Source organism: Agelaius tricolor, unplaced genomic scaffold (assembly GCF_023055355.1).
Source record: "Agelaius tricolor isolate 1412-34295 unplaced genomic scaffold, bAgeTri1.0.p SCAF_19, whole genome shotgun sequence".
In the NCBI taxonomy this organism is placed as follows: Eukaryota; Metazoa; Chordata; class Aves; order Passeriformes; family Icteridae; genus Agelaius; species Agelaius tricolor.
In genome coordinates this window covers 9,116,585-9,130,623 of record NW_027269279.1, presented here as the reverse complement: position 1 = coordinate 9,130,623, position 14,039 = coordinate 9,116,585, and the positions used below count along the sequence as shown (strand labels likewise).

The window sequence follows — 14,039 nt, the reverse complement described above, 5'->3', positions numbered from 1 at the left end:
ATCTAGCTTCTAGAAAGCTTTCAGAGGGTCACAGAGCATGAAATATATAATGCTTTGAGAAACACCTGCCAGTTTCCAGCAACCTCCAGAAAATTCATAAGTTTCACAACTCTTGTGCTATTTAGCCAAAGATTGGAGCAGTATGATTTGCAATCACCTGTTGTGAAGAATGAGCTGTAAGTGAAATCATCCCTCAGAGTACACAAGGTCATGCAGCCTCCTCTGCAATCCTGCAGATAGAGTATCAGGGTGGGCTGGGAACAGTTTACAGGAATTTTTATTTTTTTTTATTTTCATGAGTGAAAATTTACACAGATATTTTCAGAGACAAATAAGACTTCCAGCAGACTAGTTACATCTTAAATCAGAAGTGTGACCTTTAAAGCTTGATGCTCCCTAAGCTGCCTACATGAACACTGTGTTTTAAGGCTTAATTTAGTGCTCAAAAACCTTGTAAATATTATCCTGTCATGTCACTATTCACAGGGCAAATTTTAGTAGGAAACAAATTGTGTTGCCCTTCTCCTGCATAGAAGGGTCCTGGTGCAAACCAAGTCTGTAAAGCAGACTGCAGCTTTCTTCTCCCTGATGAAATACAAACACCCCCCCTTCACAGCTGTGCTTCCAAAGAAAACTCAGGAATTTAGTACCTGCCCCTGACTGGGGCAGCTGGGCTACAGAACGGGTCAGCAGCTATTGAGAGGACACAGCAAGTACAAAAACATACACCTTACTCACTTACACAACCAGGATAAAAATGTAACATGGAGGTTTGATTACTCAGTAAAGCTCTTCAGTGATCGTGAAAAGCTCGGGGATTTCTCAAGAATATATGAAAAAGAATGGAATGATGCACAATGTTACAACCTTTCCTAACCTTTGTGGTAAAGCTCAATTTTAAAAACTGAAGAAAATTATAGTGAAAAGACTGAATTACCAATTATTTCCTAAAACTAGCACTATAATAAAAGAACCTTATAAAGAAGAGCACAAGTAGTGTCCTTCTAAAATGAAAGTTTTGCAACTTATTCTTTTTTCTATTGCAAAAACAAAATGGAGAGACTTGTGCTGGTAGAAGAGATTGTTCTGGTGAAAAACAATGCTGAAAATACAATCTTCCAATAGCAACTCCTGAAACAGTGTTGTTTGTGATTCAAGTACAATAAGATAAAGACAACTTTTTTAAAAACTGAAATTACACTGTAGAGTAGATGCATAAATAGAAAATTTCTGACCAGCTTAACTCTTTATAAACTTGGTTATGACAAAGCAATCTGCACAGCAGGGCCAGTTCTCAAATTATGCCTGACATAAGCAGCAAAGCTCTGTGGATTTCTCTTGAGTGGTATTAGTATTTTTTGAGATGTATCTGTGGCTAAGTTAACCTATACCTTACAAATGCATGGGGCATAATTCAGGAAAATAATTTGAAATGAAAGAAATTTGAAATCACAGATTCTCCTAACTTACTAGCCTGCATATCAAAAGAAGTAAGAAAAGTTTAGTACTATCCTAATAGGTTGGAAAAAAAGCAAAAAAAAATAATATAATTTTTAAAAAATCCATTTCAGGCTTTGTCTTCAAAAGTAAGAAACACAAAAATCCAGTCACTGGAGACCTCACAGCTTTTCTCACTGCACTACTGCATTCCATTTTTCTTGCCTGATGTGTTAGAATCAGTTGCTATGCAACCAAGCTATAAGCCTCAGCATTTAATAATTCTTCTGCTAATTGCAACAGAGAGAAAGAGCTTCAGTTTCTGACTTTGTCATAGCACTGAATTCCTCCTGTAGAGAATCTACGACCAATAACAGCAAACTTGAAAAAAGCATTTTTATTCAACATACCCAGGATCATCTCTTATAAAGGTAATCACTAATTCTATAAATGTATAGTCAGCTGAATTTTAATTATAATTATGATTATTTACTAGGTGTTCCACTGGCTTTATAGATGGGTTTGACATGCTTCCCACCCTTCCTTTCACCAAAGCCTTCTCTGAACTGGGAAACTAATGATAGTGTGCACACTTCTGTTGATCCTGTGTTTTCATTTCATTTACAAACTGCTAAGTATTGAGAATTGAAAACCTCCAGATTTTCTTTCTGTTTTATAGCTCTTACCTACAATGGGAAATAACTGAGCCACTGAAGGAGACCAACTGCGCCCCCTGCTGGTACCTGACTCCCCTACAAACAGCAGAATAACAGAGTGCAGGGCCACCAGAAAATGGCCCTGTGCAATTCTGGGAAATAAATAAGAACAAAAGGATGTGTAGGGATAACATTAACAGACAATACCCAGTGACCAAAGTATCACTGCAGCAAATAACAGTAAGTCCATTCCACACTTCAATTATGGCTCCTAGAAGTCCCAAGCTAGTTTGCCACTTTGTGACACACTTTGTAAGAAAGAATTTTTCAGTTTTGCGAAGCTCAGTGAGCAGAGCAGTGTCAGAGCCTGAAACACTGCCCAGTGAAAATGCTTGTTTTATCTCCTTTAGCACAGGTTGATACAGCATTTGAATATAACTTTAGAAAATGAGATTACAATATCTGAAGATTTCATTCATTTTGATGATTGCATGAATCAATTGCAGAAAAGAATCTTGGCTGCATTGCTTCTAACTTCCCAAATGTCATAATTTAAAACTTGTACATATTGAAATTTCTAAGAAGAAACAAACACATACCCAAGTTCAGTTACAGAACATTCTGTACATTGAGGAACATAAACACATACTGGGTTACAAGCTTAGACATTCATTTTAAGAACTGAGTCTTTGTTCTACAAGTGTATGCAAAGAAAAAAGATCAAATATGTGATAAACAAACTGCCTGTGCTTCTATTAATCTACCTCTGCAGCAAAGACTACTTCATCCTGTCTAGCTTTGCTCTTAATACCACTGAAACATGACTGTCCTCCCCCTTAATCTTAACTCAAGTTTTTGTGAAAGTCCACGTGTATGTTTGGAGCAGATTTTCATACCAAAACCACAGAAAGAATGGGGTTTGTTTGTTCCTGACTAGCCTTTAATGAAAACAGGCCAAATAAGCAAGACTACATCAGAACTAAGCCTCAATGTGTTCAGAACTTGTAGAAATTTAAAGATGTTAATCAAATCATTATTTTTCATTTAACTACTGAAGCCACATTTAATATAAGGATATATCAACTGCAATGAAGCATAACCTGCCAATACAAACATCATTTTAGAGCAGTTATTATAACATGACCAGAACATCAGAAATTAAGTGCTCCAAGACTCTCTAGGCAGATTTATTGAAACAAAAATAGAAAGAGTTACAGGACTTTCAAAGATATTTCTATCAATCTAGATACATCAAGGAAGTACTTACTAATTGTCATGGATTCTGGCACAGTGGCTGAAGGCAACATACTGCTTAAAGTATTCACTTGAGCTGGAGGACTGACTTCCACTCTAGTCATAAAAGCACAGTAAAATCAATATATGAAAAATATGAAAAAATATTTGAAAAATCCTGAATTCAAAACTTAAGAAAAAATATTCCAGAAACTAGAATTGTTATCCTATTCACCCATATTTAATCAAAATATGTTGAACAACTCTTTAATGTATCTCCTAGGAGTCTAATTTAAGCAAGCACACAAAAACTCCAAATTAAAAGTCCATGGAGAATGTAGTAAAAAAATAACATAAAAACCAACATAAAACCTATTTCCAAAACCAGGAAGCCAAGTCTCTTAGAGCAAATGAGTGACTTCCTCAAGATAATTAGGAAAGTTCAGTGTAAGAAACTATGTAAAAAAGGCAATTGTAGGTTTTTTGCATTTTTCTTTCCAAACATATGCACAAGTATCCTGATGAGCAGTTGGTTTTGCAGTACTAAGTGCAATAGTTAACAGTAAGTTGGCAGCTACAGAGTGAAGGTTTTTTCTTTCAGGACAAGCATATTTGGCACATACCTGTAAGGAAGATCAGATCTCCTTGGAACCAGTTCTACTGGATGAACAGCATGTTCATGCCCCTCTCCATTCTCCAAGTTATCTAAAGTAGAATGCACAAGCATTAGTTTCCTTTGGATTACACTACTCAAAAAATAAAATAAAAACATAAATCCAGAAGTTAGATAGTTACTTTTCTAAACAGAAACACTCAACTTACTATAGCTTTTAAACACTTTTAGTTCTGTCTCCAAAGCTGGCTTCTGCAAATTGACCCTGAATGCCAGCAGGATTGTCAAGACTCTTAGGAAAAAAAAATCTTTAAGTATTGCACAATTCCTAAATTATACTTGATATGTAGAGAGCTGCACAGCCATGAGGAGACTTCTTCCTGAAATTACTTGTGCCAGCCCCCAGAGCTGAAGCACCTCATGACACCTCATGCTCACTACAAATTGTGACTTGCAGAAGAATTTGTGGTTAATCCCCAGCACATGAAACCTTGCAAAGACATCAGTGCTTTCTGTATTCCCAACAGAGCACCATGGCTTTTCTCTGGCTCCTTACATCCCTGTACCAACCATCAGGAAGCAGACAGATGAGATATTGTTTAAAAAGCATGAATAATGTGCATCTGTCCACAGATCCACAGCTGTCGGCACCAAAACATCCACATCACTGAGCCTGTCATGGAGGAAGCTCAGGTGGAAACAAACAAAAATCATATTTTATTGGTGTCTTCTGCATCTCACTATGTAAGGGCAATGAAGATACTACAAGGCAATCCTAAATAGAACAGATTCTATTCTAATAGAATAGAAGCAGAAATTCTAGAAAATAAGTTAATGGGAAATAAAGTTATGTCAGAAAGTCTATGGAGGTGAAAAATTATTTTTGAAGCTGTAGAGTTTACTGAAGCTTAGTTCCTAAAATACATAATCCATTTTTGTTCCAAGCAACTGCATTTTGATGGAGGCTTTCTCATTTCTAGCTACACAGAGATATGATATGCCCTGACACATCCCTGGAGCACTGCAACAGATTAATACTGAAAACACATATTAACATACAACACTATAGATTATGCTTTCTCAAACATACATATATGTGTGTGTATGTGTTATTTATTGGTATTAAAACATATAAACCAAAATATTGGGTTAAACTATGTATTTTACAAGACCTCATTAAGCATATTTTAACAAAAATATCACAATAATAATGAGCTTGGCAGTTAGTGGGCTGGACTGCCCTCAGAATAAGCTAATGCATGTTCCTTCTGCCATCATTCATCCAGCACAAGTGCAACTCCCAGAGTCAAGCAAACAAGTGCCTAAGGCAGCTTTCAACCTCAGCAAATTGTCAGTGTGGCTGAGGAGAGGGTGCCTGGATCCCTGTGTGTCCCTGTCCCTGACTGCTGCCACTTGGGCTGTGCAATGGGTGCTCAGTGCAGCCCTGCCTGCACCCTCCATCAGCTGCTCCTGCTCAGAGGTGAGGCCAGGAGAGCACACACTGGGGGCTGGGGGGCTTCCCTAGCTCTGATAACTGAGTCCCTTCACCAGCCCAGTGCTGGATCACTCTCACTGCATGACAGACCACAAAGAGGGACAGAAGGACAACTGAAAAGATCTGTCCTGTGCCCAGAAGGGATCTGAATGGGCCTGTTGGTCATCACCAGTAGGCTGAGCATTGCATTCAAAACAGTTCTGAGATGAAGCAAATGAAACAAGGGACTTTGGTGACTTCTTAGCAAGAGTAAGCCCCTGGGACAGCTGTGGATAAGATGCATATAGAAATGTACAGATGTGCTCTTTGGTCATCTGCCTCCAGAACTAAGTGTGGGCTTGCACTCCTGATTTTGGATTTCAGATCAGAACCCCAGCCCATGCTCCTGATGCCTCGTGACATCAACTGACACCAACTGTGAGTTCCATTCCACACACACCCCCCACAGACAGGAATGGATTTTGTATCCCAGATTCCAACCTGTGGATGTTCCCCAACAGTTTCTGGTTTGTACTGAAGAGATCACAATGCCACAAACTACTCAATGTTTTCTAAATCCATTCCTTTGTAAATTGAAAAATACAGCAGCACAAGAAATAATTTTAAATGTCCTTTTTTTTAACCACTGGCATTTCTTATGAGGTACATATTTTAAAATACAGCAGAGGGCAGTGCAGCATTATTTTATGATTCACATTTTTGTCACTGAACTTACACAACTGAATTACACTTTTACACAGACTTCAATCAACAATCCATTTAAACTCTTGGACATATAATGTGTATGCAAAAATATGAAATGTACTGCAATTAAAACATTATTTGAATACCACAGACAAGTTTTTAAATGGTCACTGAAATGAGCATACCCAAAGTTCAGTGTTATATGAACAGCTAGACAAATATCAGCAGGGTGAAGGGGAGGGCTGGTGGACTTTTTTGCTTGTTTTTGGTACTAATACAAATATTGTAAAAGCACCAGGCCTTCTTTTCCATTCCTTTAACCATTTTTATTGCTTGTTTCAAATAGTCCACATCATTCTTGAAGTGTCCCTCACTGCCTACAGCTGCAGCTGAGGCCACAGCAGAGCCAATGGAGCTTACATTTACAAATGACACTCATGCACAGCTCTGTTAATTCACTATCAGCTTGTAACCTGCAGAAAACCATTTGAGGATACTGGCATAGGAAAAATTAGATGTGAGCTGGCAACTGGTGCTCACAGCTCAGAGAGCCACCCTTACAATAATGATCTCTGCAGATCCCTTCCAACCCAAACCATTCTACAATTCCCATATCCTTTTCTGAGCAAGTATTTCCTAGTCAATCATTCCTTATGCTGTGTTTCAACAATTAACAGCTTCCATTGAACTGCTTCCAGCTGCTCTCTAATCTGTCAAGATTAATTTGAATTCAACTTCTCAAACACACTTGGAGCTTCTTGCAGCTTAGAGGTATCTAGAAAACTGATATGGATACTTTTTATAGTTATCCTATAGTTATGGATAGATAGATATGGATACTTTTTATAGTTATCCTAAACTTCAATAAAATACAAGACCACAGCTTAATCCCAATGAAACTCTGGGTTATTTTGACATTGATAACTCCCCCTAACTAAGTAACTACTCAAATGGAGAACTCTGATTCAGAAGTAGAATAAATTTGAACTTTTAATCCCAGTTGTGTAGTACCTGCTGTGTCTGCACAATCCTGTCATTTCTTACCATTGTCCCATGTTAGAATAAATGGTGCTGGAATTCTGTGGATTCAAATGCCCACCTGTTTGGGAGTAAGAGCCAACAGCACTGACAGGAAATAGAACATCTGAGTCATCATTCAGGACCTGCAGAGGACTCCAGCTGCATATCTGAGAATTGCATGTGACTATTTCACGAGGCCTATTTAGAACAAACAAACAAACAAACCAATCTATTTATACAGCCACTATTACTGTTCATAATGCTTATCTTTCTTTCAGAGATACCACTGCAAGAAAAATCTTTATTTCAATCTTCCTGCCAATTTCTTGGTCAGCCATACATTAATTCATTAAAGACCAGACATTCCAAAGCAGAGGAGACAAGCAGCACTTGCCTTTTTCTCTAAACAAATTTCTGTCAGAAATAAAGCATATCAGTATCTAAAATTATTCTTTCTCTCTCACTTTTGTCCTTCCTTGTTGAACTGTCTACACTCTGATGTAACAAGCTTACTCTGTTTAAATACACATTTTTATTGTGAAGCCTAAATAGAATTGCTATCATACTAAGACTAAGGAAACATCAAGTAGGCCAGAACTAAATCCTGGTTATATCATGTCACAGTTTTAACAACTGAGAACTTCAAGGAGAACAACAACTCTGATATCTCAAAATCTGGGGTTTCAGTGGAACTTAGAAGCAAAATATCATCACTGCAGTGGCCCATATTGTTTAAACAGTAAAAAGAAGAAAAAAAGGGGGGGAGGTGTGGAAAAGGTGGGGGAGGAGAAATAGGGAGAGAAAAAAAAAGAGAAAATCTACAGTTCAGTTCAACACATGAATTTCCAGTAGCCATAAAAGAAAGGGAGGGGTGGAGGGGAAGCATGGAAAGTTGACCACTATCTCCTGCACCAATACTTACTTCTCAGAAGCTTCAGTTCCACCTTCTGTGCCTTTATTTCCTAATGATTTTCCATACAGCTCATCCTCATCTGCATCTTCATCATCAATGCTCTTCACATCCAGTTTCTGGTACTCATACTCTCCATTCATGAATACTGAATTGTTCTTCCACGAATGGTTACTTTCACTCCCATTCAGATTTTTTCCCAGAGTGCTTTCAGATGAAGACAATGCAAGAACTGAAGATCTGTCTACACTCTCCTCTGAACTTTCTCCTGTCATCAGAGTCTTTGTGCAATCCCCCAAGTTTTGCTCATCTTCCTCTTCATCAAATGAGATAATATTAGTCACCCTCTTCTTCTTTTTTCGATCTTTTTTGTATTTCAAATCTAGTAGTAATACAAAGTTTTTACACAGTTTAGAAAAGAGAAATAATATATGAAACCTTTTTTTTTCTTAAAGGGGCTCATGTACTAACTTACTCTAATCAAGAAAAAACCACTTAGATCTACATGGCATTCATTATCTTTCCATACACATGAGCTTTTAAATCTCTAATTACCAGCTTTATTTTATAAGTCTTACATAATTCAGATTTTAAAAGATATTCTGGAGATGCATTCATAACGTGATTCAATTGAAACTGGAAAAAAAGTTCTACAAACCCATGAAATTAAATTTAGAATAATAAATTAGACTTCCTGTCACTTCCTCCTATGGACTACACCCAGTATATAATGCAGAGCAAGTCTGCACAACACAGAAAACATGAAGCACTTTCAGAGGAAAAACTGAAAGAACAAACTCACAACACAAACAAAATCAACAACCTGCAATCAAATAGTTTTGTCTATACTCTAAAAATTGAATAGTCAGTTTTCAGCTAATTATCTCTTGGTCTAGAAATACACTGAAATTCTCTCTGATTACACCAGATGTATTCAGTGACAGCATTTATTTTTACACTATTACCTATTCTCACTGAATCTGATGTGCATCTGAAGCTAAATGCAAAGCTGAAGCACTCCAAGAAATATCAGAAATCACTCACCAAGACACCTCACAGTGGGACCAAACTGCTTTGTTTAATTCAAGTCCAGCTGTTATATATCCACAAAGCACACTAACATACTTTTAAAAGGATGTTAAACCCATTCTGCTTGCAAACAGAATTACAACAAAGAACACAGACTTCAATGGAAACATCTGACTTGCTCTAATGTTCCACATATAATTGCATTTGAACAAACTCCATTTTTTTAAGTGGCATTTCACTGGAAGTTGTACCTTTCATGTTGTGCATACACATGTGCTGTACACACCAGGTACATCACGTTGTGCAGTCACATGCACCATATGGTCAATTACTGCCTTTCATCCTGCAAGGCCATTCTGTACTAACAAAGTTATCCCAAGTCAAGAATCACAATTTTAATCTCATTTAAGTGCTATGCAACAAAAGCTTTACCACAAGTTTGTTCTAAAAACTGTGTTTTAAGACAAAGTCTATTTTGAATGCCAATAAAAACCAAATTTTATCTCAGCTTCTGTTCCTACCAGATTCTCATGTGGGGTTTGTGCTTTTTTCTCATAACCAAAACAATTTAGTGCCTAAATTCAAACTTTGTTTCTTAATTGAAAAGCACATAAATCTTCCCGCTGTTTTATACTTTTAGAAAGCAAAACAAACTTTTATCTCAACTTCCAGAAACAGAGATAATAAAATATTACTTTGGTAATTTTGGAACAAAAAATATATAATGAAAATCACATTTTCCTTGACTGATTTCAAATAATAAGAGATTAAGACTTTGGGTCTTTGTTAGTAACTAACATCATACAAGCTGGTTGTAACACTAAGAACTCTAAAGGTAAAGAGTGTATGAGTAAATCTTCATTTAGGCAATTATCTGCTTTGCATAGGAATTCAGACTGTAAACACAGTCACCACTTGAAGCAGATTATAAGCTAAGACTTGCATCTGATATTTAACAAAATATATAATCCACTGTATGTCTGACTGGCAAGGTGGCAAAAGACAACATTAAAAATGAAAAGTCATTACATCACAAACTTTAAAGCATAATTTTGAGAACAAGAAACTAAAACTCAGGTCACAAGCAAAGCTCTACCAATAAAACAGTTTAGCTTCCCTCTCACAATGATACAAGAATGCTGAAATACACAGTTACCATCCAGTATTCACACCCAATATTTCCAATTTCATGCTTTTTAATTACCCTCTCAAGTGATTTGAATGCACAGCACACTTATTTTAAGACTTCTGCTCTACAATAGTACATTAAAAGTAAATTAACAAGTTATTTAAACACACTTGAGTATTTCCTAAGTTTCTGAATGGCAGTAGCATTGATAGAGGCTTACCAGCACTGACATTCCTGGACAGAACAGGCAGAGGGTCAGAGTCCTGCTCGGGTTTGATAAGAATGGAGACGGCAGACGAGGCAGTGATCTCCCGCAGGAGGCTGCTGACGCCCTGAGTGGACTCCTTCAATAAGGAGGTCACGTTTTGTGTGGATTCCTTCAACAAATCTGACACAGTGGGTGTGCATTTGCTCTGCCCATTTAAATCCTTATTATCAATGTTGATAGCAAAAAGAATGGAGTTCAGACCTTCAGAAAAAAGGAGAAAAAGAGACCAGAAATGCACCATATACTTTACATGCAGGTTATGAACACAGAAGCTAAGGATTAATGAAACTGTGACATGGAAAACATTTTTCCAAAAAATTTCCCAAAGTTCCCAATGCATGAATTCTTATTCTTTCATGTACCATTCATTCCTTTCTAGATTATTTTCAAGCAATCAGTTCTGAATTCTTCTTGATGGCTGTTCAGCTGCACATTAAATAATCAAAAAGTACTGAGAACTCATATATTTATAACCTTTTATTTAAACCCATTTCACTGCAACTTTACTATTTGTGGGTTCCTATATTCTATTAGCAAAAATGCACAAGAACCATGCTTGCAGAATGAAGCATGTGACCATGTATCTAAAAAAGGGGTATAAAAGGTAATAATACATCACTTCTGTGGATGAACTCCAGAAAAGTAAACTATTTGTTATCATTCCTTACTCTTACTCTCATTATCTGTATTTACCTGCAATTTTGATCTTACTATAAATTCTATCATTACTCTTTTCCAGTCAGGAATAACCCATTTTGCACTGGTTTTAAGTTAGTCTTGACTGCTGAAGAGTTAAAATTTTATGTGGATTTTTTTTTAATTGTAGGAAGACCAGATCCAGGATCCTAATAATCCATCAATTCACAGCATAAATTGGCATAATACCTTGACTGCTCACCCTGACTGTGCCTCTGACACACGTTCTCCACATAAACAAAGTGTATTAGAGAAAATAGAGTGTATTAGAGAAATCCTCCCAAGCACAACAGACACATTATCCCAAAATGCAGTAGTTTTCCAAGAGCAGTTATACTGAAGAGAAAGCCTTACCAGCTGCCATTGTAGGGATCATGCTAGAACGTTCTTCATCCATCATAAAAGACCAGTCTTCATAGAAGACACTGTAATTTAAAGGAGAAAAAAAAAAAGGACATGCAGTGCTATAGTAATATATACTTCACTTCCAAAAGACAAAAGAACTCTGAAGAGTAAGTAGGAGCACCCCAAAGGATGAAATTTTCTGTCACAGTAACTACTTGTAGGTTCTGAAATTGATACCTGTTCAGATGGTTCTAAAAAATCATGCTAAAGAGTATTTTTTTCCTTTAGTTTTAGCTCTACACTTTTTTAGGGGAAAAAAAGCCACTCAAGGTTTGGGGGTTTACACTGCATTAGCAATCACAGCACCTCTCTGTACCTATTGCTATACATGTTTTGTATGAGCTTTGAACACATGAACACAAACAAAACAAAAATGGTCCTTTTATCTTGAGCAAGCTGCTCTGGTGGTAAGGGCCCCTGCCCATGGCAGGAGGGCTGGATTACACAATCTGTGAGGGTCCTTTCTAACCCAAATCCTAATATTCTATGGATCTGTGACCTGTTTCAATGTCCAAACCCACACCAATTACCCTAAATAGTTAGGGTGAGCTATGAATTTGGATGTAAAAAACCACTTTTTTCACTGTGAACACATAAATTTAGTTGTGCTAAGCCTGGTTCTTTCTAGTAGCAGAATGCTGGCTTTTTACTATCAACATTCAGTTGATGAAACAACAAAACAGATAGCAAGAAAACCCTCAATCTATATAGTAAACAACTCTGACAGATTCATTTAAAAGTTTCTAAAACATATAACTGGGGATGTAAACTGATTCTGTAAATTCCATTGGAAATCGGGTAACATTTAAGTCTTAAAAACTCTGGAATGAATCCTTTTAGAAGTAGCATTACAATGCAGTGTGATGATAATCCTGATACTGTGCAAGTATTGCTACAAGCATGAGAATAATTAGTGATACAGCAATCCAAGTCACTAATTTCCTAATGGTTTTCAGACCTTTTTCTTTATTTCATTTGCCTTCATTTGATTTCTCCAAAATCTGTTTTGCAAGAAAGCTACAGATGACTGGAACAAACTAGAAATGAAAAGGAGATACTAATGAACTCAGTTCAGGCAATAATCTTATCCACTACATCCATTATTCAATGCAAATGAATGAAATGCCTTTCTGCTGAATCCACTGGACTTGATCAAGTGGTTTGAGCAAGCTCAACAGCTATTGATTAAAAGAGGAAAATGCCTCAAGTTTTCATAAAGAAAAGAAGTTGAAGCCATATGAAGAAAAAGGCAGGAGTCAGTTTATGAACTTAAGTGCATTTTGCACTTCCAAAGTACTTTAGGATTTCACAACGTGTAGTGAGTTATTCTCAGTAACTGTAACAAAAGCTTCACAAACTGCTACCTAACCACTTCTGCAGCTGCAGCTCCCCACTGCTGCACTGCTGGAGCTCTGCAATTACAGGATCTCCAAAAGGCAACAGGCAATTACCACTGATGAATTGAGCTCAGACACGGCTGCAAATGTGTACTAACTATTTTAGTGGAATGAGAGAGGCACCTAAAGTGTGGTCTCTAGGCTGCAGTGAGGAAAATTGCTGGAAGAACAGGGAAGGGATTTAGGGAAGAGCTCACATGTTGATATAGGCACAAGTTACTACTTAACGGCTGACAAAAATTTAAAAAAAAAATGTTAAATTTTAAAAGTGACTTGACAGGCATAGCAATGAATATGGGGTACTTCTACAGCCACATTTGGTTGGTTGCCTGGGGTTTCAGCCATTGTCAGCACATTTCCTGCACTGCAAAGGTGTCAGATCCAGTACCTGAGGCGACTCTTATCTGCCAGCAGCATGTGCACGTATCTCTCCAGGGAATGCTCATTCAAAGCACAGCGCAGCCAAGCCCGGCCTCTGCCGATGTCGGTGGTGATGGCCCTCAGAGAGTAGAAGCGCTGCAGCTCGTGTCTGTTCAGCACTTCTTTCACATAATACCAGAAGACTGGCTCTGGAATCAGGGATTAATAACAACAATAATGACAACCACCCTACTAAGAAAACCACTAAGCTCATACCTGAATACACTTACATGTAAATTTATAAAACAAACAGGTAACAATATAACTTTGAACAAAGGTGAATCATTTACTCTCCTCGTGCAACCCACCAGTTAAATAAGTTATTTATTCCTACAGAACTCGGGCTATTTAAGCACTTAAAACTTTTCACTTCATTGAAAAAGCCACACAAAGAATTTGACCTGACACTTTTACACAGAATTCACATTTTAAAGCACATTTAAGACAGTATTTTATCCACAGGTTCATATGTTCAACAAGAAACATATTATGGAAGGGAAAAGATTTCTTTAGAACTCTATGTTACTGCTGACATGAAATGTTGGGAGGCAGGTCCAAAGGAACTGGTAGCTCCAGAATTTGCAGACATGCAAATAAGAAATTCATATTACTTTAGAAAACAGAAGTGTTGCATTCTAATATCTTTT

General features: G+C 37.2%; 1 protein-coding gene across 4 annotated transcripts in view; it reads right to left on the bottom strand.

The window, feature by feature from the left end:
• Positions 1 to 14,039, bottom strand: part of SNX29 (sorting nexin 29) — a 99,956-nt gene that overhangs the window by 78,142 nt on the left and 7,775 nt on the right. For all 4 annotated transcript variants that reach the window (XM_071444192.1, XM_071444191.1, XM_071444193.1 and 1 more), the window contains exons 5-11: positions 13,361 to 13,541; positions 11,525 to 11,595; positions 10,427 to 10,675; positions 8,061 to 8,430; positions 7,218 to 7,336; positions 3,950 to 4,031; positions 3,361 to 3,443 (exon numbers count right to left, since the gene is read on the bottom strand). In XM_071444192.1, the coding sequence (XP_071300293.1) occupies positions 3,361 to 3,443; positions 3,950 to 4,031; positions 7,218 to 7,336; positions 8,061 to 8,430; positions 10,427 to 10,675; positions 11,525 to 11,595; positions 13,361 to 13,541 (1,155 nt within the window). The remainder of the gene's footprint in view (positions 1 to 3,360; positions 3,444 to 3,949; positions 4,032 to 7,217; positions 7,337 to 8,060; positions 8,431 to 10,426; positions 10,676 to 11,524; positions 11,596 to 13,360; positions 13,542 to 14,039) is intronic.